We start from the raw sequence: 23,857 nt of genomic DNA, 5'->3' as shown, positions 1-23,857 counted from the left end.
GGAGGTTAGGGATCTGCGATGATCAATGCTTAAGAAGCTTCTTGGAAAGGCCAGGCGTGGCCACTCTTACTGTAGGAGGAATTTCTTTTCATGTAAATGCACCCTGTACGCTAATTGCACTCATCGGTCAGGGTCTGCATGGGCCCTGATACCCCTAGCCGCAAGGTGGCGTTGCGGTAAAGATGTAGTCCCGACCAGAGTATACGTACGTAATACGTACGTACCTACATTGGTTTTAGCCTGAACCTTTGCTTTTCTGGCATGCGAGATGATTGTGTCATGACTCACCTCTGTGGAGTTTGGGGGAAGTGTCTGCGCCCCCAGGGTACCGTTAAAGTTGAGGATGGAGTCCATGATGATGACGCCGTTGATGTTGGCGACGTTGACGCCAACAGAATCCAGATACCGCAACATGTACTGTTGAACGAAATCCTTACTCCCGCAGTACCCTTTGTAACATGCCGCGTCAGTGTGATCCGCTGTTGGAAAGAATATCTTGAGAATAGCGTCACAAAGAAATAACACTGATCATTGAAAGTTATATATGGTATTATAGGTCGATTGTCTTATTCAATTACCATACCATTGAAACACATTTTACAACAATGCGTAAGCAGTAAGTGATTGGGTTTTGACAAGTTACGTACTAGGCTTCTTTGAATGATGTTTCTATAGATACATTGTTTACATATCCTAGTCACACTGACACTGATACAAATACAATAGATGTGCCAAGATTAGCTGCGACAGGTCGTCCAATGCAATATAACCAGCTGCTGCGAATCTTGTGTGTTACGCCGAAGGCTGGTTATACTGATACAGATACAGTAGATGAACTTTGACCGTATTTGCCAATCGCCAGAATGCCACCCGAGCGTATTTTCCGCCTAAAAATCTGCCCTATTGCAATTGTATCGTGACCTGCGAACACTGGTCGACCTCTAAAAAATCGCGCGATGATCGAGAGAACATCGGCCGTATTACTGCCGAAAACGTTATTTAGATATCACAAACTCCTTGGTCGACCACTGATTTCCTTGATGGCCCTTGATGTGTGACAGTGTAGTCTCTAAGCAGACCCTATGGTGCATTAGAGATAGTATTAAAGCTGGCCAAGAAGTATAGCCGGTCAAAGGGAGTCAAACGGGCACCGAAGGTGCCGGCTATACTCTTTTGCCAGCTTTGATACTACTAGTATCTTTAACACACCAAAGGGTCTGCTTGTAGACTATGTTAGTGTTATGACAGTGAAATTTCAGCGATTTACCTGGATTCTCTTTTATCTCAAAATCAAAGGCAGCGAACACGACCAGGTAGTCCTGGATGCAGGGTTGGGACGTGATGAGTCGGGCGGCCTCCATCAGGGCGGCCAGGCCGGACCCGTTGTCTTGGACGGCAGCCTTGCCCCGAGAACTGTCATAGTGAGCCGTCAGCACGATGGGTCTGTCCAGGCGGGTCCCGGTCAGACGGCCCGGCCACATTCCTGCTACATTGATGCCTTTCAGCTGGAGACAAAAACGCAAATTTCCATATGTAGAGTTCTTCAATACGACCCCCCCCCCCCTCCCCAGGCAAAGCTACCTTAAGGTGGTATCTCACTGCAATGGGGGCACCGATGCGGCACTGCAGGGTTCGTTCACTGTAGCACTGCTGTATTATTTGCACACAACGTAAGGAAATAATCTCTGAAATTCATTCAGCAATCTTTCGAACCCTGCAGTGCCGCACCTGTGCCCCAAGTACAGTGAGATACCACCTTAAACACAGTGTTGACCTTTCATTAATATTACCAAATTGTTAGCTAATAGATATCAGGAAAAGTCGGCAAGTTTGAGGGACTTGCCAAAGGCGATAATATGTGGCATGAAAATTGGTGCAGACCTCAAAAGTGTGAAAAGTATAATTAGATTACAGGAGAATGCGACTTTTTCTTACGTTTAAGTTGTCCGTGTTGAAGTCACCATCTATCACCTGCAAGCCGTAGCTCGTGAAAGTGTCTTTGATGAAATGAAAGGCAGCAGCTTTGCCGTCAGGGTTGGTGACATGGTGGCGGTTGTCCCCAAAATGATCAGTCAAAAGCCTGCTCAAATTAGCTGTTGTAGTCCACGGGTCCGAGGCACTCGTCACTATGGTGCACACAATTTTAAAATATAAGATGTTTTCTTTTTATTGCTGATATTCAAACAAGCAGTTGTTGTTGTCTAATCTCCAAGCAGATTCTACGGTAGCATATAAGACAGTTTTAAAAGCTTCCAGAGAAGTGAAGCCGGTCTAGGATTGTGTTTCCAAATGTACACTTTGTCTGACCACATTCCTTGGCCAGTTTAGTACTATCTTATGCCATCGTAGGATCTGCTTGGAGATTAGTCGTTGTCGATCCGGCATTTGCTGTACATTATCTGGTGTAATCGTGTTCGGGGAGAGCCACACCCCGGGCACGTAAAGAACCCGCCACACTTATCGAAAAGAGAGATAGGGGTCCTTTCCGGTGTGAGTGGATCAAACCATTCGGCTAAATGGGGTAGGGAATTTCCCGAGCAGCCTCGTAACCCTTGCTTCGCTTAATATTACTTCAGATTGCCGATCTTGCTGAAGCTCGATGTTTCTGACTTTGTGAGACTGAGAGATACAGCCACAGTGATCGTAGTCGAGTTCCTAGAAGTGGTCAATGACCTTGCACCGAGCAAACACTTTTTAAAAATCTTCGTCTTACCTTTGATGATGAAAACTGCGCATATGACGAAGATCTTGAGGGCCATCTCGTCCTGCGTCAATCCGTCCTGTCAGGTTAACACAAATAGCTTTCCTAGGACAACAGAAATCCAACAAACAATAAATTAACTGTTGTTGACTGACGAGCGACCTAAATCTGACCACCTGAAGATGTATCTTATTTTCATAGGTCAATAGACGGCAAACAAAGAAGTCATAAGCCTATTGGTTAATCCGTGTATTTATAGATCACCCGGTAAATCATTTGCCATAGGTTGGATATGACGCCAAGCCCCTGTTATTTGCTCCTTTGGTTAGGAATTTACATTATAAGTAGAGTTCCACGACTTCATACCGTCTAAACTAATGTTAACCTTTTCGATTGGCCCTTTCTAAGTGTTTCTCACCATGAAAAACGATTATTTCCTCAAATTGAATCAGTTTATCATCTTCTCTACCCTAGATAATGTCCATAGAGAATAACGTTAACATCCCTTTATCACATAATGATATGTTTATTGCAAGTTCTTGCCCGAGGGCTAATTGCAGGTACAAACAACATGTAAAATAAGGAAAAATACAAAGGTGCTAGGAGCTACATTCTATGACTATGCTATGCTAATGTACATTATACTGGTTTTGTTGGGTTAGACTTCTTCTCTTTAGGCAGTGGAAGACGAATTTACCCACTTCTTTTATAATGTGTGGGTTCTTTGATTTTAATAGTAGGATTGATTTTTCATTGTCAGGAATAGTTGGAAAGTAAGCGTGTATTTTGGATACACTTATAAATAGTTGGTTTCTTATATCATCATAAAAAGAACAATTAGTGATAAAATGACTCTCGTCTTCCACAGCATTTGAGGGGCAATATTTACAAATCCTCTCGGACACAGGTAGCTTGATATATCTCCCCTTTATGACCCCATAATATACTAGTATATATCCCCATAATATACTAGTAGAAGGTAAAATGATTATTAGTGAAGAAATATGATAGCACCCCTCTATCACATTAGTAATTCACTAGAAAAGGATTTTTTTTAAATGGTCTACATGTGTGCCTACTAAAGAATGTGACAGCACCCCTCCCTCCCACATTAATTCACTAGTATAAAGTCAAATGCCCATTAGTGAAAAAATGCGATAGCACCCCTCTTACTCATTAATTCACTAGTACATAGACAATTATCGAAATAACCGTTCGAAACAAGTTATCACAACTTTTCCAACTAGAACGTTTTCAACTGAAAATGTGAACTAATAATGTGTTGTGACCACCTATCTATGCTGTGAAAATGCGGGCAACAAGAGAACAGCTCCGCTCTGTTTGCCAAGAAGCCTTATCATCGTTCATGGCACATGGTACAAGTTCATGTTTAGACCTTTACGCACTTAACCCGTAGTTAACTTTGAAATTGACTTTACCGAACGTGACTGCAGTTCTGTTAAGTCAATATTTTCCTTCGCGTGTCAAGACTAACTATGCAGCTTGAAACAATGAGTCATAAGAAATGTAGTACTTTGACCACGCGTTACCAGACAATATGTCCTTACCGTACCGTTGAATGCGCACGCAAAAGCCACATAAAAGAGTTTACTCGCTGCACATGCATACATTAGGCTGATATATCAGAACAACCGAGGAAAGGTGGAATACCGTAAAACATTGAAAGAAATGAAGCGAATAAGAAATGAATGTGGTATGATACAGATAACACTTGATGTTTAACCCTATTCAGACCGGGCTTTTTTGGTCATCCCTGGACCGGGGGGGGGGGGCTTTTGAGGCCCTCCACTTCTAAGTCCTATAACTCTAAAACGACGTGTCGTAGGGCCACTAAATCTTTAGGACATAATTTCGACATAATATCTGACAAGAATGTGACGTTTGACGTAACGTTGACGTAAGATGACGTAATTATGACGTCATCAATTCGATTACATTGGCCAAACCCATGAAAAATGGTATTCTCAGAAAACTTCAAGTTATGCTACAAAAATGTAACAACAAGTGCAGATAACAGAATAATAATGTTTATTACGACTTGCGTTGCCAATAGCAACATCAATGACGTCAAGATGACGTCATAAAATGACGTCATGCACATCTAAGATACGAGTTGGGCTCCGCCATATTATATCCACCACCTTGTATTTATAAAAATACTTTTTTGGCAACAAATAATCACAAAGGGCAATGGAAATAGACTAAATTCATTCATTTAGATGGTTTTTGATGAAAAAATACCAGGTAGTTACAAATTTTAAGGGATAATTAGCTTGTTATTATTGATTTGGCCATTCGGTCCGCCATCTTGGATTTTGGGCTGATGACGTCATCAAATTAGCATAATTTATGCATATATAATTATGAAAGATATGGCGACATAATATAAGATTTTCTTTTTGTACCAAAATGCCGGGATTTTAGCAAATAAAGGGGAAAAATACATGGTTAGACCCAAAAATTGGGATTTTGGGAAAAACTCCCCGTCAAAAAACGGTTGCCCGGGCCCCATGAAAAACCGGAAAATTTGTCAAAATTCGCAAAATTGTTGCCAAAAATTTTTTAGGAAAACCCCCCAAATTTGGGGGCTCTAGCGTAAACCGTTTTGGGGTTTTAGGACATCGAAGTTAGGGGGGGCCTTAAAAGCCCCCCCCCCCCCCCCCCCGGTCTGAATAGGGTTAAGTGGTAATATTAGATTGGCGCATACACTAACTGATGTAGGTTTGGTCTCCCTAACTGCTTATTCTGAAAGTAAAGAGGGTCGACTTTGTTTGAGACTTTGAAACAGAATAACTCAGAAAGGGGCGGAGGGATCGTCGTGACTTGTCAAATTCATATGCCGACAGCTTAAGCGATGATATAAAGTTACCGATAATCAAATACAACTAATGGATATCACTGTTTAATTTGCATCCCATAATAGGACTCTTAAAGATTTGACATGTAACCCAACGAGAGAAGAATATTGATAGATACTATTACAAACTACTATGATTCCATTGTAGTGAATGTAGTGAATTTCATACGACAAAGAGTAAGACGGTGAAGAAAGTAAAGGTAATACTTTAAACAACGTATTTAGGTAGAGAAGGTGATGACATTTTGTTGGAATATGAAGATAAAAATGGATCAATTGTAATGTTTTCATTGTGACTTCTGCAATGTCCTTCGAGTGAGGCTAGATTTGTGTGACACTAATACACCGCCGGTCGATTTTCAGGTCCAGCAGTTTTGGAATTCCGTAGATTGGGCCTAGCCTAAAAACTGGGTCAACCTAAGGAGTGTCAGGTTTCCTACACAAAAACATTACTTCTGAAAGGGCTTGGCATTAGTGCGGGCGTTGGAGCGTTGTAGGATCAAAACATTACCTGGTTTGTAGTTTACAAAATGAAGAAATAAGACACGAATATGATTTCTGCACGGTCTTGTACCATTAGTTCCGCAAACAACCCGGTCGGGCCCCGGTTTGGAAATGTGGCCCAAACCAAGATTGCCATGATAGCAATATTCTGAGTGGACTATATGGAGATAAAAGAAAGTGTATCAGTTTTCAATTTTGTACTAATTGAATATATCTGGCATCTCAACTAAGGCGACACTAAAACTGGGTCATGGGGTGAAAGGTTACCCAAACACACATTGCTAACTCACTGAAAGGGCTTGGTAGTGTGGGCTTTGGAGCGTTACAGATTATAAAACGCTGGATATAGGATTGCCATCGCAAACACATAGTATTACATACATACATGCACAGATGTATGAAAGAGCAAAAATTAGTCTCAAACGTATTCGTCATTGCTAATAAAAGAAAGGACGTACCTGCAACTTTGGTCCTTATCTGTTGTAAACATTTAGTCTTACATCACTGTCAACAGAACGCAAATGTTTTTTTCGGCACAGCTGGCGTAAACAAGTTTATATAACAACACACCGCGTTTGAAGCCACCAACATTTAGCAGTGTGGCAAAGCCTATATACTAAATCATCAATTGTTTTCTATCTACTTCCTCGGTCCCTGTGCAAATGCCGTCACTTTTGTTGTTGTTTTCAAGATGCATATTTACATGTAACATTTAAGGCTAGAACAGTGATGCCACGGCCACACATGCAAATACATACATACACATCACTAACACTGATCCATATGTTACAAGGAAATCAGGTACCTTTGAAATGTACAGTCCACAGCGACTTCTCTACGATTCCGTACGTCTACAAATGCGGATCATTCATACGCATCCCGTCACTTTTGGACCCGTTTCAAAATGGCGGTGTGGTGCCTCCGCCCACCTCTCCAGTTTGCAAACAATGGCTGCAGAAGAGTACGGACAATACCGCTTTGTTTGCATAGCGCGCCTGATCTAATGTGTGCTCGTACTACATAAGGCCCTATTTAGTTGCGAACTAATTTGGATCTGTGTAACCTTTAACTTTGTGACTTAAATGTCATGCAAAAAGTATCTAAGAAAAGACAATAGGATACACAAAGAGTAAAAAGATTTGTTTTCTATCTATTAAAGTATAAAGTCCGTTGAGCTATCTGTCAATCGCTGGGTCAACCGCTGAGATCACTGCGCTAGTAGAATGGGGTGTCACACTGCCGCTGTATCTTAATGCTGAATTTTACTTCCAGTGATAAAGATTAAGCTCCTTGTAAAGACAAATGTCCATTGTTACGTCTTAAACATAATCAACTCCCCATGTATATGTGTCGGGATTGGATTGAAACAAGCAACAAGACATTTGAACACTCTGCATTGTTGAGTGTTTGTTATCTAATACCCATTACCCCATACATATTACATAAATGCGGGTCGAAGTTCTTATGCGAGAAAAGTAGGTTAGATAACGCTCCTTCTGATTCATAATCTTTACTTTAAATTGTTCTTAAAAAATGACGAAAGGTGTGTTTGTTTGTAATCCCCTATGTCCGCAATTGGCATTTGAATATTAGGCACGCCGAGGGCATATGCACTAACATAAGTGACGATGCAATGGTTTGGTAAACAACAGTAACATCCTTGACAATACTTGACGTTTGGGACCGCATTTGTTAACAGCGACCCCTATCTGCAGTACTAGCGTTTAATAGTACCAGTCACTATTGCCCTTAGACAGTCATCAAAATTACGGCTTGCTGTTGATTGTATATAGATCCTGATTATGAATAAAGAACCTTGTCATAAAAAATTGTTGACAATGTATACTACCTCCTCTTTATCAACATCATAAAATTTTGTGGTCAGCATACGTGTATACCTTGCGGTTAGTTGCATCGTTCTTTAGTTTCCTATCATTGAGAATAGGATATCTACGCTCGTCCATATGTTTGACAACAGAAGATGAATAGTTGACTTGCCTGTCAAATATTATCTCTGGCATAGGCTGACGGATTGTTGATGGTTTAGTGCATTGGGAGTTTATCTTTTAAAGCAAAGACCATGTTAAAGAGTGTTGTTCTTGTATGGTCTTTTCGTTTTTAATAAGTTGGATGCAGTCCTTTTTTTTAGTTTGAAGTACTTGCCTCTGAATCTCTGATGAAATAGATCAAAGGGTTTCTGGCAGCAGTTTACCACTATTATCTACTGTGGCCGTTGGACGGTTCTCAGCGAACCGGTTTTTCTGTTGTTGTTTTTCTTTGTCGTTTGTCATGCAAATTGTTGCCACTTCGAGAGTGTCAACCTGGCAAAACAAAAGGGCCAGGCAAAGTTGGTCCACTATGTGTCCAATTGATATTTTTAATGCTCTTGTGCAGAATTATAAACTCTGATTATTGGTTAGCTTTCACTAACACAACATTTAGTGAGGAAGATATTTTATCGTGGGGTTGTTCGTTTACCTTTCAATCAAACCAAGAAGCTTTGTAAAAGCTCCTTGGTCGAACCAAACAGCACCCGTATAGCTTGGGGTGGTTTCTTCACCTTTCAGGTAGAACAAAACAACACTTCTGTGGCTAGCCTTAACCGCGGTGCAACGATGCTGTATTATTTTGGTGTGACAACTATTCTGAGTTTGTAGAATTTGTACAATTAACATTTGTCCAGAACTACAGGGACCAAGGAGCTTCTTTTTTGCAGGGACCAAGGAGCTTTTATCAAGCTCCTTGCAGGGACTGAAGACTTTACATTCGAAAAGGTAATTCAGCAGAACTCGTTACTTGCGTGCTCCCTCCGAATCCAGCGGGTGTTACAAAATGGGCCAAAACTGCCCGATTCCTTCGATTATTCTCTATTGTAGATGCTCTAGACACGATTGTATAAATAATGTGTACATACCGACTTATAGCGTGAAGTAGCCGGAAAGCTTACCGTCTCCAAGCAATGAGAAGCGCCAGAGTAAAAGTGGCACACAACAAAACAAGAAACAAAAGACGTATGTGTTGCATCATCCCATCACCCTAGGGTTAATTGGACAAGTTAATTATGATTCTACTGCTATATAAAGACGGTGTGAAAGTAATTACAGGGGAATGTAGATAACTAGTTGTCTAGCTACTGTTTACTTCTAGAAAGGGAAGATTTCACAGCCAGCTGTTCATATACGACATCTTTTGCCCAAATCAGACCATGACTATATATGTGGGTTGCCTCTCTTTTGAAACTCCTCCCCGATCCCCCGTTAAAGATACAACTACGCGACTTCCGCGGCATTGTTTTGCAAAGTATCGAAAAGTAAAAGTAAAAGTAGTTGACTCGGTCATTGGCTATGCAGCAGTGACAGGATCACTCTTCAAAATGTTGCAGAGCTCTTGCTCAGACGTCATAGACAAATCATGATTATTTGTTATTCATTATTACCGGCATCGTGAAGCCATGATCTTGTAATTGTCGAATCACCAATAAGATTTCTGGCTATCTGAAACCTGCAACAGAAAAGGTCGGGAACTACGTTGGAATCCCCAGCTGCTTAATCATTGCAAATACTTCATTTATGGTCTAGATCTTGACCCCGAACAAGGGTGTACCCCTGAATGGATGAAGGAAGCGATACCCTTCATCTGACTTAAGAATTACCTTTAAGTCCTCTTTGCTTCATCAGCAGATATTCTGCGACCATCGTTTGGCATTGGCGAACTTTTGGGCATAAAAGAATATCGCTCAGCGATCTTTTGTGATTTATTTTTTATAGATTTCGGGCGAATAATGCAGCAAATGCAGTTTAGCGATGTAAAACTGACATGCATTAGGCACCATATTTGTTACATATTCTAATCATAAAGATAATATGTATTATACAAGCACAAGTATATCAACAAACTGAACAAAGAAGTACAATGTTTACTACACATCCTTACATCAGTTGTTGTTCAAAGTCCAACAGAGTATGGAATGCTAAACTTCTGCTTTGAATTTCGTCCTAAAGATGTCTAATCTATTTGGATAACGTCATCCTAGTGGGAATAGAGCCTACATGTATATCTTATTGACATACATTTCTTTGATGTAATCAAGTCACTTCAAAAACGCATTTACATTGAGCAACCTTTATTGAATTATACCTTTTAATTTAGCTGACTGTCTTTCTAAACAACAATGGCAATCAAGCTTCATTTCCCGTTGAAGCTAAATGCAATAAGTTAATTAGATACAGCGAGAGTGGCAGGAAAGCTATGTTTGCTTTACTTATAAAGTTTACATGAAATTTGACAAGGTAGACAAAAATCTTACTTTATGAAAGAAAAAAGCATTTTCTTTATTGTATTTGTGAGTGATCTGGTAATTCAATAATTCAGTTTTATCTTATCATTCACTAAACATAACATGAACATACTTTGAAAAAGACAACAACGCTCCATCATTGTGATTTTCTTTTAAATTTTGAATATGACGTATTTCACAAATCGCAGTGCTAGTGTCATCACCAGTGGGTAATTATACTGCCGTACGTGTTTGAAATAAGGACGTCGTCCCGAAGATTCCATGTGAAGAGTTAGGTAGATACAGGCAGAGGCGTGAAGGATGGTCCACCCCTCATTGGCCGCCTATAAAACAGAGACCGCAGTTATGAACATAGAAACATTATTTACACACGTTTCCGGTAGAGAGTAACTGCTAACCGGCCATACATTTGACAGGTGACTCAGCTCAGTGAATTTCATACATAATGAGCTGATTTTTTTTACGTTAATACTATCATATCGTACATCATATTATAGGATCAAGAAGCGCACAAATACAATCTTGGTCGCTGAACAGTCGCTCAGTGATCACCGTCTAGTGAAAAGGGTCTTTGTATGGCGGTCACTGGGTATAGCTTCCATGATGATGCAGCATACGGAACAATGTATAATTGGTACTGATAGACGTACAATTTGGAAGACCTCCTTAATCTTCACACCTCCTATGGTAACATCATCACCCCACCTCACCTCACCTATCCCTTGACTATCATCACCATCTGCCAGTAAAATGCTGGCATCTATGTTAGAAAATCTTCCGAAAATGTCTATCATTTTAACAGGACGAAATGACCTCTGACAACTCAGTTCGCTGTTTGGATAGCCGCATGGCTAGAATTCTACATGAATGGATGAAGGTTTAAGGTCTCACCTTTTACGGAAGTACCACACGGCAGCACCAACCAGGAGCGTGAGGATTACTCCAACAAGTATTCCGACAGCAACAAGGCTGCCATTCCCTACACCTACGCCGGCAGTTTTCCTACCTGTGTACAATGCATAAATCAAGGTGAATTGCTAAACGCATGTATGGACTGGAAAACGTATTCATCAAAAAAGAGGAAGGGCAGAGAATACAATCATTATTTAAGTGTATTACCAATCTTGTCAACAATCATTCAATAAGCCTTGCAGTGCACTAGCGCCAAGGAGGAAACGTTTATGCCCATTAAGACAAATAACAAAACGAAAAAGTTATAAAAAAACACATTGAAATAGAGTTAGGCATATTAATCAATAACAACTGTTCCAGTACTTATACAATCTCCAAGCCTTCATAACCAATGTTCACCGACATCTTCAATAATTTTAGTGCATTTCCTTTTATATTATTTAGTTCACTGCTTAGAAGTGGTCAAACGGCCTTGCTTTGAACAAACCTAATAGTATTAAAAATCCCTACTTACTACGAGCATACAGTGAAATAGCAGCGCAGTTAAAGCCAAGAGCAAGACAGTTTAAAGAAAGCTATGATGTCTTCAAATTATAAACACAACAACACGATATTAAAAAGACGGCAGTTTTACGAACCTATGGAACTTTGTAGGGTGAAGCCAACATGGCCCTCCGGCCAGGCACCGCTACATGAACCGTGAATGGCACCAGAATACAGCGCACCTGAATCGCTCTCCACCAACTGCAAAACGAGCAAAATAATGTTTCGTGCTCGTCTCGTGGTTGTCATGAATAAAGGGAAAACAAGCATGCATATAAGTGATAATTACCTTCACATTGACAGCCTGAACTTTCTTCAAAATCATCCTTTATCAGCAATAAGCCATTGATTCGGGATATTTTTCGAATATCATTATTGATTCGGTGTTTGACAGATTATTCCTCTAATTCTTCCAGTTTCAAATTCATTGTTCTATTTTCCAAACCAACGTCAAATAACGAAAATCCCATATTTTCAACATATCAGTTTTCGCTGAGGAAAAATATTAAATGACCTAAGCAGATGCTTTGTATTGATTTTGAATAAGCATTGTTGATGTTCACGAGGAGTTTTCAATTCTATTCATCGTGTCCGCTTATTAATTGTGTATTTCACCGGACTGCACCACATTGCGCCAGGCGTTCGCGACGTGGCGCAATTCGGCGCAGTCCAGTGATACCCACTTGTACACGCAGAAAGGTTAATACTCACGGGTCCAATCATCCTACATGACAGTGACTCCCATTTCGGTACCTGTATGCGCAGAGCTAGAACACGTTCTCTGGGCCAGAAATGACCTGTAGGAATGCAGGTTAACAATTATTTCATTTCAGACGACTTCATTTTTGTTACAGCAATTTTCTACTTCTGTGACATCTAGCTATTATAACTAAATACAAAAGTTGGGTTTCTTCTCTTTTGTGTTAAGCGTAGAATATCTTAATTAAGAATTTGCATTGAGACGATAAAATCAGACATAAAAGACATTCACCATTTCTGAGCAGTGTAAGAACATAGTGTACCTGATACGTCGAGGCTCCAGGTGCTGTTGGAGAGAGTAGCGTCCACCCTTAGAGTAGGCAACGTCAACGTCTTGACCACGAAACTGTAGTCTTTGGCACCTCCTGGCAGAGACAACTTTCCTTCCAACTGAGCTCCCTCAACAAACCCTTCCGGGATCAGGTTCTCAATTGGTCGGGCGTCGGCTGGGGATACAGATGGTACATAAATTTAGATGAGGTACAACAAGAGTTTTGTGACCTCATGCTCATAAACCACATTTTTAAATTTCATTCAAATGTATTCCACATTTTAATGATCCATGCTTCTTTTCTTTCTTTATTCATTAAAATCAACCTTACAGAGATTAATTCTTAGCAGAAGCATCTCTGAATGCCGTTGATCTTTACAATGTGACTCAGAGTAAATTCTTACAACAACTAGACAACATGTACAGTACGCATGACATACACAGTACATAGACAAATAAAACACTTAGGCACCAGTCATTGATTTGTTGTACAGTCTGATTGTATAGTGTAGGAATGAGTTGCGCAGTCTGGAGGTCCTTGCTTTTGGGACCGAGATACTACATGAGCTTCGAAGTGAGCATGTTGACGCTCACAGTTACCTTACTTACATATGCCACAAGTATGAAATTCCAATCATGTATTGCCGAGGAATCATGGCATTGTTGCATCAATCATGCACATGCAGATTTTTACCCTATTTGCATAATAATTATCTGATATTGTTACATCTGTCCTGAATTACATATGTAACATGTATTGAGGCCTTGTTGCGGAAAACACTGGAATTATTGGTACTATTCATTAGTTATGCAAATTTGCATGATTAAACCTATCATATTCTTTTTTATTATAAATGCCACATGTTTGAATTGCCCCGTCATGAAACGCATTGGGTTTTTCAGATATCCTCATTGATTGTGCGAATAAGATCATGATGTGGTTTATTAGCATTTAGGACAGTCTGTCTGTTGTGGTTCAGGCGATTGGCTCCAGCTTGAATTCACCATTTGTTACCAAGGAGGGTTATATATCATACAAAATCGGAAGTACCCCTGCAGTACCATGGTCAAACACCAGAGGGCCCCATAAATATCATCGCGATCCATCCTACGGTTTGTAAGACATTCTACCAGGAATTCAAACATCCACAAGAAAAAAACGATTGTGCAGATCCACGGAACCAGCTAGGAGGCCCAAATGTACACCACAACCTCATCTTAACATTTATCTCCCACTTGCACATGTGTGGCCCAAGGGCTACAGAAATAGAGATGGGCGCCACCCCTAAGCATCTGCACAGATGTACGGGCAACTTAAACTTAACTTAAACATAAGCACCACAGCATGTCCAGGTCCAACACAATAATCCCATATATCACCTACCAAAAACTATTGTATCTGTATCCAGCGGTTCTTTAGAAATATGCCCAGACATAATTGGGACCAAAAACAATGCTCTCAACGTCATAAAAGTGGTGATGAAAGCAAAGTCATGGGAACTGGTAATGTTCTGAAGGAAGCACATAAACGTTGGAGCTATGTATGTGAAACTTACGGTGACACCTTTCCCTTCCACCGGCTAGGTCCATCGTGGTCCCGATCACCACGTTTGTTATCTTCTTCAGGAACCCAAGCCTTTCGTTCGTCAGGGGCAGTTTCTCGTTGCTGCCAACGTCTCTGTGACGAGCGTTTGCTTGAAGATACATTGAAAATTAGTCGGATATAAAACTTGAATTCAAACGGAATACTGTTGTTAGAAATGTTATACCTATTAGTAACCTGCATAGCTAAGACGAACCGTATTAGATGCATCTGCATAGATATGCTGTTGTTTAATAGTACTACAACTGTTGATAAAAATATACTGAACATTATCCGTCGTTGGTAAGTAGGTTACAATTGCAGCATGGATTTCCTTGAAAGTACATCGCAGACCGTATACGAAATTGGAGTATCGCACTCACGTGAGCATGACGTAATGTCACGTGACTATGACGCAATGTCCTCCATACTGGATGTTTAATACCAGGTTCATTCAACCATCAAGATGGCTCTGACGTCACTACATCGCAGACCGTAAACGAAATGGAGTATCGCATTCACGTGACTATGACGTAATGTGACGTAAATGTGACGTAATGTCCGCCATACTGGATGTTTATGGTCCTGGGAGTTACTAGGTTCACTCTCGCTCAACCATCTGGAAGGCTCTAACGGACAAATTTAATTTCATTTATTTAGCTAGGTACACACTCTCATGACAATAGCCCTGTTTTTCAGGAAAACCTGGGTACATCAAACTACACAACCATTCAATCAGACAAATAAAGCATAATTACAACTAACCTGTGTCTGATAAGAGCAATCCCTTGATGTCACCGCTGGCTTTCCAGAAGCTGCCTAGGTCCTGTGAACCGATCTGGTAAAGGTTCCAGTAGGGATCTGTGGACGTGTCTGCCTCCTCGGCAATGTTTTTGTAGGGGAAAAGCACATCCTTCGGAAGGTAACAAACAACACAATCATGTATATAGGTCAATTCGTTTCGTCAACACAACCAGCAGGTTACGTTGTTAACGTTTCGATGTCTCTCAGACACCTTCGTCAGAGTTTCTAAATATAACTGGAGTTCTGATTCTCACTGCTATCTGTAGCCGATGTAGGTGGCGCTTCTGCGGTGAGAAACAATCCCAAACATGGCTGAGAGACATCGAAACGTAAGCAATGTACGTACCTGGAATTATCCTATATTCTACCAACCTGATGAAACTATTTTCGTAAGCAACACAATCATGTTTCCCATTCGATAGATACGGTTTCTTGTTAAAGATTACCTATTTCTTATTGGATTATGTGTCCGAAATCGCTCAGTACCTACCCGTCTCTTGTACTGTGGATCGCATTCCTCGTCCCATCTATTGTGGAAGATGGAATACAGCGGCTGGTCATAAAGCTGCCTGGTGAAGATACCGATGAAATTTCCTCGCATGCCGTCGGCTTCCTCTTCCACGTAGACTTCGTCCCACAAAGGAGTCTGTTTAAAATATATTCATAGATCTTAACTCATTGACGAGTAATGTAAGACTTCAGTTAGTAAAAAAGATTTTTTTTTACTTTAGAGCAAAAATTACTGCCATTTATGCTAAATTAACCTTGCACACTGGCGACAAACCAACACTAGTATTAGAGTAGAATATTGTTCAGAATTGTCCATTGTCACAATTAGCCCTCGGGCACGAACTTGCTTCCTTCTTCCAATATTATTGTATTAGTTTCGTCTATCAACCTTGCAAAAAGTTCTGCTAAATAAAATGCCTACGTTTTCAAAACCCTCCGGAGCTGTTTGTGAGCCTTTTGAGTTGTTGTAGTTGAGTACGGTGTCCATGATGATCACACCCTGAACGTCCGATAGTTTGACGTCAAGGTACCCTAAATAAGGGACAAGAGTTTGTTCCACGAAATGCTCGCTTCCACACTGCCCATCAGCGCACGCTGCCTTGTCAGCACCTGAGATAGATAAACGGATACACTCAATGTTTTTCTATACATGTATGTCCGTTATGTTACAATGTTAAGACCATAAATCCGTACACAAAATGAAAGCGCTAATGCCAACAAGCTTTCGATCAGTCCTCTGATCCTCATCAAGTTAAAATGACCCAAAGCATAAGTCACACATCCGGACCGGAATTGTGACGTCAGCAAAGGGTCAAAGGTGCTTGGCGATCGGTACCAACTTGATAAGGATCAGAGGACTGATCGAAAGCATGTTGCTTAGCGCTTTATTTTGTGTAAGAATATAGGGTAATATTGACTACCGTCACAGATGAACTTAATAATACATTAATGTACGTCCGTTCTTTCACCATTATGGTCTAACGGTTCGGGAATATGCGGCAGTACAACTATAGAAACTGAGAAGACGGTAGACTGCGATAGGCAACCTCTGTCTCTCAGGGGTCATATGGTACCCTCTGCAAGCTTCGAGTGGGTCTGACTTTTATTTTATGGGGGGGGGGGGTGTTGGCCAGTTTCAAAGTTGTCTTAGGTTCTCTAGGCAAACTCCTTTCCTCGGCAAACTCCCTTTCTCGGCACTAGAGAACCTGAAAAAAGATCTGAAGGCTTTGTAATCTAGCCAACCAGACCCCCTCCCCTCTTATATAATGAATGAATGAATGAAGACCTTTATTGTACAATTTTGCCCAACCGAGCTAAGTACAGGTCACAATAAGTCAGGATATATACATATAAAAGTGTCACAAATCTAGTCTAACACAAAAGTTCGGCTTCTTCTCGCTTCTTGGTAATAGTGAAAATGTAGGACTGTATGGGTTTCGCTATTGTCGGTTTGTCAAAACGCATGAGAAATATAAACTTGTCAGTGCTACTCATGTGTCTAAAATGAGGGAATCTACTTTCTATATAACTAAATAGAGTATTTCTATCATACGCATACATATCACAATCAACAGTGAAGTGTACTTCATCCTCTACCATGTTTGAGGTACAAAATTGGCAGACTCTTTGTTCTAGAGGAGTGCGGTTGTGCCTTCCTGATTCAATTCGCAGTCGGTGGCAACTGATTCTTAGTTTAGCAATGGTAGTTCTATGCCGAATGTTTGCAATTTTCAAGTACTGCTCTTCATTGTATGTGGATTTCAGTAGTCTGTACGTTCGGAGTTTGTTTTTTACACGTAAGCCTTTGTTATCATTATGAATGTTGGTTAGAAAATTCTGGAAATAAATATCCTTTAGTCGTTGGTGGATTGCAGAAATTAGGTGGGATATGTTTGAATCTGTTGACTTACGGGCTTGCCAAACAAAAGGGTAACCACACTCCTCCAAAGTTTTGCGAACACCAGATGCCCAACATTTGGTACCTGATGAATCTAGATTAAGCTGACATAAGAGAGCGTCTGCCTGCAGACTCTCAGCTGGCACATTCTGTTGAATTCTAATGAAATATTTGATGGCATTTAGAGAGGCTTCCAGTTGGATAGGATACCTCCCTAATTCAGCGCGTACAGCAAGGTTAGATGCAGTTTTCGGAACATTAAGAGAGTGTTTACAAAATTTCAAGTGCACTGTTTCAATAGGACAAGAGTTAGGACTTTTGAATGAGCTCCAAATTTCAGATCCATATAACAAAATAGGTTTAACACAAGTGTCGAAGAGTTTGTTTTTAACTGATAACGGTGCGTCTGCTTTGTCTAATGATTGTCTAATTCCAAATAGAGCTTTCAGTCCCTTGCTGTACAAGTATTTGCTGTTGGCTTTGAATGTGCCAGCTGAGGATACAACAATACCTAAATAAGAATAAGATGTTACTACTTCTAAAGCATTATTATCAAACAAGAAACTACAATCTTTCGGTAAGCGGCCTCCATTTGTAAATACAATAACCTTTGTCTTTTTCAGGTTAACCTTCAGCTTCCATGATTTACAATATTGTTCCAGTCTAAGTAGGGAGGACTGTAAACCTTGTTGGGATTCTGAGAAGATAACCAAGTCATCGGCATATAAAAGACATGGCACTTTCATGTTGCACAGAATAGGAGAATTGCTAGAACAGTTATCAAATTCAGATACTATATCACTTATGAACAAATTAAACAATGTTGGACTCAGATTACAACCTTGTCGAACCCCGCAGTTAGTTACAAATGTTTCGGTAAGACGATTGTTGGTTTTGATACAGTTATTAGTTTTGGAGTACATGTCTTTTATGGTTGATAGGAAATTTCCTCCTATTCCAAGATTATTTAATTTGAACAGGAGACCCTCTCGCCAAACAGAGTCGAAAGCTTTGCTAAAATCAACAAAGCATGCGTAAAGACGTGAATTTTGACTGAGATATTTGCTTACTAAAGTAGTTAATACGAAAAGATTATCAGACGTTCTATAGTTTTTTCTAAAACCGGCCTGATGAGGTTTGAAAAGGTTGTTCTGTTCTGCATAGTTCACAAGACGAGTATTCAAAATGGAAGAGAATAATTTCCCCAGACAACTCATAATGGAGATACCCCGATAGTTGTCTGGGACTGAGGTATCACCTGACTTGTGTATTGGTACTATATGACTAAGTGACCATTCTTTGGGAAAGTATCCGTTTTGCAAACATGAATTGAAGAGATGAAGAAGTGTTTTTTGGAGGATTGGTTTACCACATTTCAGCATTTCATTTGTAATCATATCACCACCACTAGATTTGCTGTTTTTTAGTTTGGAGATGGCTATATCCAGTTCCTTAGCTGATATCAGAGAGTCCAAAAAGGAATTCTCCGTAGGAGGGAGAGGGGAGGGAAAATGAGGTTGAACATTTTTTGAGTTATTAGTTGAAGTTTCTGAGTCACTGGTGGAAGATTTGTCTATTCTATTAAAATGTTTCAACCACGCCTCGTCCGTTATTTGAGAACTTGGCTCTTGTGTTTTCTCTGACTTCAGTTTCTTCAATAAGTTCCAAAACGCGTTTGGATTTTCTTCCCTCAAAGAGGACAGTTGGTTAACAATTTGTTGATGAAAGTCTCGTTTCTTTTTTTTTAATAGTTTTCTATATTCTTTTTTCCTTTTAAAAAACCTTCCTCTCACGTCTGAATTCTGTGGATTTTTAGCAAGTAAAGATGCCAGATTTTTTAGCTCCCGTTTCATTTCACAACAACTTTTGTCAAACCATTTCTTGTTTTTAATTTTCCTTGGCCGTTTCCTATTATAATGAAAGCCAGCCCCCGAAGTCTGCGAAGGAGGCTTGCTAGATGGTACACTAGCCCGAAGAGAGCCGGTTAGTACGCAGTGTCGCTTATAGCCCGATTATAAGCTAAGAGCACAACCCGCCGTACGTGCAATTTCCCCGTGCGTTTTTTGGGGAGGCCTCGTCCGCCACGTATTTCTGAAAACGTTCAGGCTATACAGGACACGCGCGTCGCTCGTACTGGCACGTACGGGGGGCGAATCCGCAGCCCGATGGCACACAAAGTTTTGCCTGCACGTAAAGCTCTACAGCGTGTCTGCGTGCTCCAAAATCCGTCGGATTCCATACGATTTCGTACGGAGGCAGTACGTACCACTTGCGGATCCCAAACGATTGCCCACATTTTGGCACGTAGACAGCACGTATTTGCACGTACAGCGGGTTGTGCCCTTAGCTTTAGACAGGCAGTTGTTATTCAAGAGATTTTCCTTCGTAAAATTTAAAGAATCATTCCAAAGATAGCGGCTTACCCGATTCATTGCATTTCAGGTCAAAGAAGGCGAAGACCACGGAGTGGACTAGGAGGCACGGCAGTGAGGAGATGACCCTAGCGGCTTCCATCAGAGCTGCAACACCAGATCCGTTCTCGTCCACTCCGGGATCGTTCCTGCAGGTGTCGTAGTGAGCTCCCAGGATCACGGGCTTGTCTTGCTTTGGTCGTAGTTCAGGAGTGCCAGTGCCCCGCCATATCCCTACGATATTCTTACCTTTGTACTGAGAGATACAGAAAAAGACCGTTGACACGTACACATATTGATATAGCTGTCACTGGAATTAATCATATTGAGATGATTTGAAAGTGTCTTGAGACGTTTTAATAATCTTGAGACTTTATGAGATTCTCATGAAGGTTTAGCTCAAAACATTGACATTTTTAATTTTGTAAATCTTGAGAATTTTTCAATTTAACCGTTTCATGAAGACCTCTGCTAGCTATAGGCTCAACATGATCCATTGGACATTAGAGAAGATGTTCACAAAATATCAGAATATGTAAGTTAAACTTTAAAGCTGTGAAAGGCTACAAGTATTAGTCCAAAGTCCTCCACTAAGTCCAATAATGATCTGCTCGCTGTTTAGTACTACTTCCTAAAACGAAGATCACTGAAACCTTACCCCAGAGTACTCTGAATCGAACTCATCGACGTAAATCTGCATGCCGTAACTCTTCAGAGTGTCGTAAATGTAAGTTTCTGCGGCCAGCTTCCCTGGGAGGTTGGTCACGTGATGGCGGTTTTCACTGAAATGGTCTTCCAGAATCGAGCGCAGACTTTCCGTACTGGTCGATGGGGACAAGCCACACGATCCTGTACAAGCAGAAATGAACAATTTTTTGGTTGTTTACAATCTATACATTTGGGGTTACATAAATTGAAAGTACATTGCAGAAGCTGAAAGTGAAAAAAGGCAACATTTTTTAGAAAACGCAGGATGTTTTCTTCCCAGTAATTTGCCTTTGTCAAACTATTCGCACGTACACACACAATACTACACAATTAGGCTCACCACTGAGGCGTCGCCAAAAAGTCTCGCCCCTAAGGCGTCGCCAAAAAATGACAGAAGCTGAAGAAAAAATAAATGAATAGCAATCAACGCCCTTGGCTTCCCGTACCTGCGGAGTCGCTGGCTACTATTGTGAGGACATCATGAGGCCAAAAGTCACCACACTTGCCATTCATTTCCCCCGTAAACAGTACTCCGGAGTTTACTTCATGTACCTGAAAACAGACACAATGTTAGTCAGAGAGCTGTTATCAGTAGCGTAAGAAAGTGTAGTCATCTCAAGGTGCACTCTCACTGTGTCAAGCTTGCGTCACATTGAGGTTCATTCACTGCGTCACTATTTTGTTATTTTCTCCGTTTTTCTATAATTTAGATATTGCTCAATACGTTGAAGTATGACTTAGAAAACGACACAATACAAAAAAGTAAGAAAATTCGTGCTTTATCTCTGAATTTAAAAGCTTGACGCAAGTGCAATGAGAGTGCACCTGGTAATTATCAACTTTCGAAGTTTAAAAAAAGTAAAATGTGCTAATTGAAATTTATATTATTCTTCTTCGCGAGCTTCTCACATTAGTGATCAACCCATTAATATACAATAATGACGAAAGGAATATCATAATAAAGGCCATCAGTTTGGCAATAGTACATCATACAATACAATTGATAAAGTATTAACGGAAATATGATGGACCACTATGAAGTTTCTAAACACTGGAGTTTATGATACTCACGTGTCCTGACAAGAAACAGGTCACTAAGTCCCAAAGAGGCGGCTCTGGAACCCACAGTAACACACGGTGGTCATCTGCATTGAAGCGCCCTTCATAGTAAAAAAAAATAGAACCAAAATTATTTATCAATTTTTCTATTCGATATTCATAGAGGAAATTACTACGGAATCAGAAACCTCCATAAAGTTTTTATAATTTTTTAAATTTCTTGTATTACTGAATTTTTATTTCCCTACTTAGGCTCATTGTTGATAACCTCTGAGCTATCTAAGTACCTATATACAAGACACATGCACGAGGCGCCTGGGGAAAACTCCGGGCTGGGAATAATTTCATTTCCTGTGACTTTTCTGGGACCTTTGTGTCACCATTAATACCTAGAATTCAAATACCAATACTTAAAGTGACAACAGACAACACCTGTGACAAACAGAAAGTGTAAAACCTCCGTTTCACGAGGTACGAACAACCGAATCTTGAGACATTGATGAGCGGCACCTCCAGCGAAGTACAAGTGATGAAAAAAAAATATGACGATAAAATCAAACAACTGATACATGCCAATATGCTACTAATGATCACAACAATCAAGCAAATATTAGTAAACACGAGCTATCTACAACTTTTAAAAAATCACTAACGTAGCCCAGAACACGGGGTATCTAAACCGGAATTTCCGCTGCAGTTTTGTTATAACCGCTAAGGGCCCACAATCTAAGCATCAAGATCTATACCTAGACACCAAATACAAAGACAATTCATCTAGGCCTTCCGGGGCTGTTTATCGGCAAACATGCAAAACATATCCTTCCTGACGAGGGTAAATACATAAAGTACAGATAAAACTAATATACTGAGGTAGTCAGAAGCTCATAGCATCAAGCACGAGATAGCTACCATGAATGTAGTGCTCATGATACTTGTAATTCTGTATCCACTGCTTGTATGTCCTGAATGTTACATATGGGACATACATGACATTGAATTGTTTGACGCTCATTCGAGTAAAAGCTTTGCACAGTGCTTACATACCTGTATACTTGTGTGCCTCTCCTGACAGGGTCGGGCAAGAAAGTTATCCCCATCCGTCCAGAAGACGTGAACTCGTCCGACTGTGATGGTCAAGTCTTGGCCAGCCTGAGGCATGTTAAGTGTTCCGCTCATTTGAAGACCTTCTCTGAAGGCTGTAGGAGCTTCTGTCATTGGATCTGAACGGACGACAGCATTAGTTAGCCTCTTGTCATTATACCCCTGTCACATTATCCACGATCTTCGGGCGTATCGATGGAAGATCGGCCATATCTAAGATCGACAGAGGGTTGCGCGTATTTTTCACCTGAAAACCGTCCCTGTCACATATAAGCCATACTTTGTACCTTGTACAATTGTAAATCGTCGTAAATGTGGGGCTGAGGCCGACTTTAAGTCTGCGAATTGACCCGGTAATGGGTCATGTGGTCAATGGAAAATTTAGGTACTTACTACGCGTATACGCCAAACAAGCAATAATATTTTGCGGATCCTATGGCAGACACGCTACTGGAATCGAGTTTTGGTCTGAACAGATGAGGAAACGGGTACTTCTAGCTGCTCCCGTTCTTCGAGGACGCGGCAATTCAGGGGAAGCTCAAAGGAACGTACAGAAATAAGACTGTACATCGAGGTGGCCACGTGCCGAGAAACGCTATGTAAAACATGAAACGCGTTCCGTACAAAGATTTTAAAAAACTTGAAGAGTAAATACTGAAAGGTACGCGCCCACGACTAACTGATTGGCAATGGCAGAATAACGTATCCATTCTACGACAAGCTCTACCGCGTCTTGCGATATAACGTTACATATTAAGTATACAGACGCTGGGGAGGGGGGCACTGAATGTAACTCGAGCCGGTTTGCAGATGGACGCGACTACTCGCGCGCGATCGGATCTTATGCGAACCGGATTAAGATTTTCAATGCTGAGATAAGAAAGATAAATTGGCTGCATCTATAAAACAAATAAATTCAC

General features: G+C 40.6%; 2 protein-coding genes across 2 annotated transcripts; both read right to left on the bottom strand.

Annotated features, from left to right (window-relative positions):
* Window positions 1–29: 29 nt before the first annotated feature.
* LOC118416156 lies at window positions 30–9,017 on the bottom strand. Its single transcript, XM_035821234.1, has 7 exons — window positions 8,998–9,017; window positions 6,889–7,034; window positions 2,714–2,806; window positions 1,936–2,126; window positions 1,268–1,505; window positions 289–479; window positions 30–65 (listed from the first exon to the last, which is right to left on the bottom strand). The coding sequence occupies exons 3-7, from the start codon at window positions 2,757–2,759 to the stop codon at window positions 30–32; spliced, it is 702 nt and encodes a 233-aa protein (XP_035677127.1). The 5' UTR covers window positions 2,760–2,806; window positions 6,889–7,034; window positions 8,998–9,017.
* Window positions 9,018–9,824: 807 nt separating this feature from the next.
* LOC118416794 lies at window positions 9,825–22,894 on the bottom strand (the record flags this gene model as incomplete). The annotated part of the gene is given in 14 exon segments (XM_035822044.1): window positions 9,825–10,703; window positions 11,272–11,386; window positions 11,931–12,036; window positions 12,547–12,632; window positions 12,858–13,040; window positions 14,422–14,559; window positions 15,213–15,360; window positions 15,742–15,897; window positions 16,183–16,370; window positions 20,082–20,325; window positions 20,728–20,918; window positions 21,224–21,329; window positions 21,849–21,937; window positions 22,881–22,894. Coding segments are annotated over 12 exon segments (1,674 nt in total). The 3' UTR covers window positions 9,825–10,651.
* Between the last annotated feature and the right edge of the window lie 963 nt (window positions 22,895–23,857).

The sequence above is a fragment of the Branchiostoma floridae genome, chromosome 5, assembly GCF_000003815.2.
Source record: "Branchiostoma floridae strain S238N-H82 chromosome 5, Bfl_VNyyK, whole genome shotgun sequence".
NCBI lineage: Eukaryota > Metazoa > Chordata > Leptocardii > Amphioxiformes > Branchiostomatidae > Branchiostoma > Branchiostoma floridae.
This window is presented reverse-complemented; position numbering and strand designations above follow the sequence as displayed.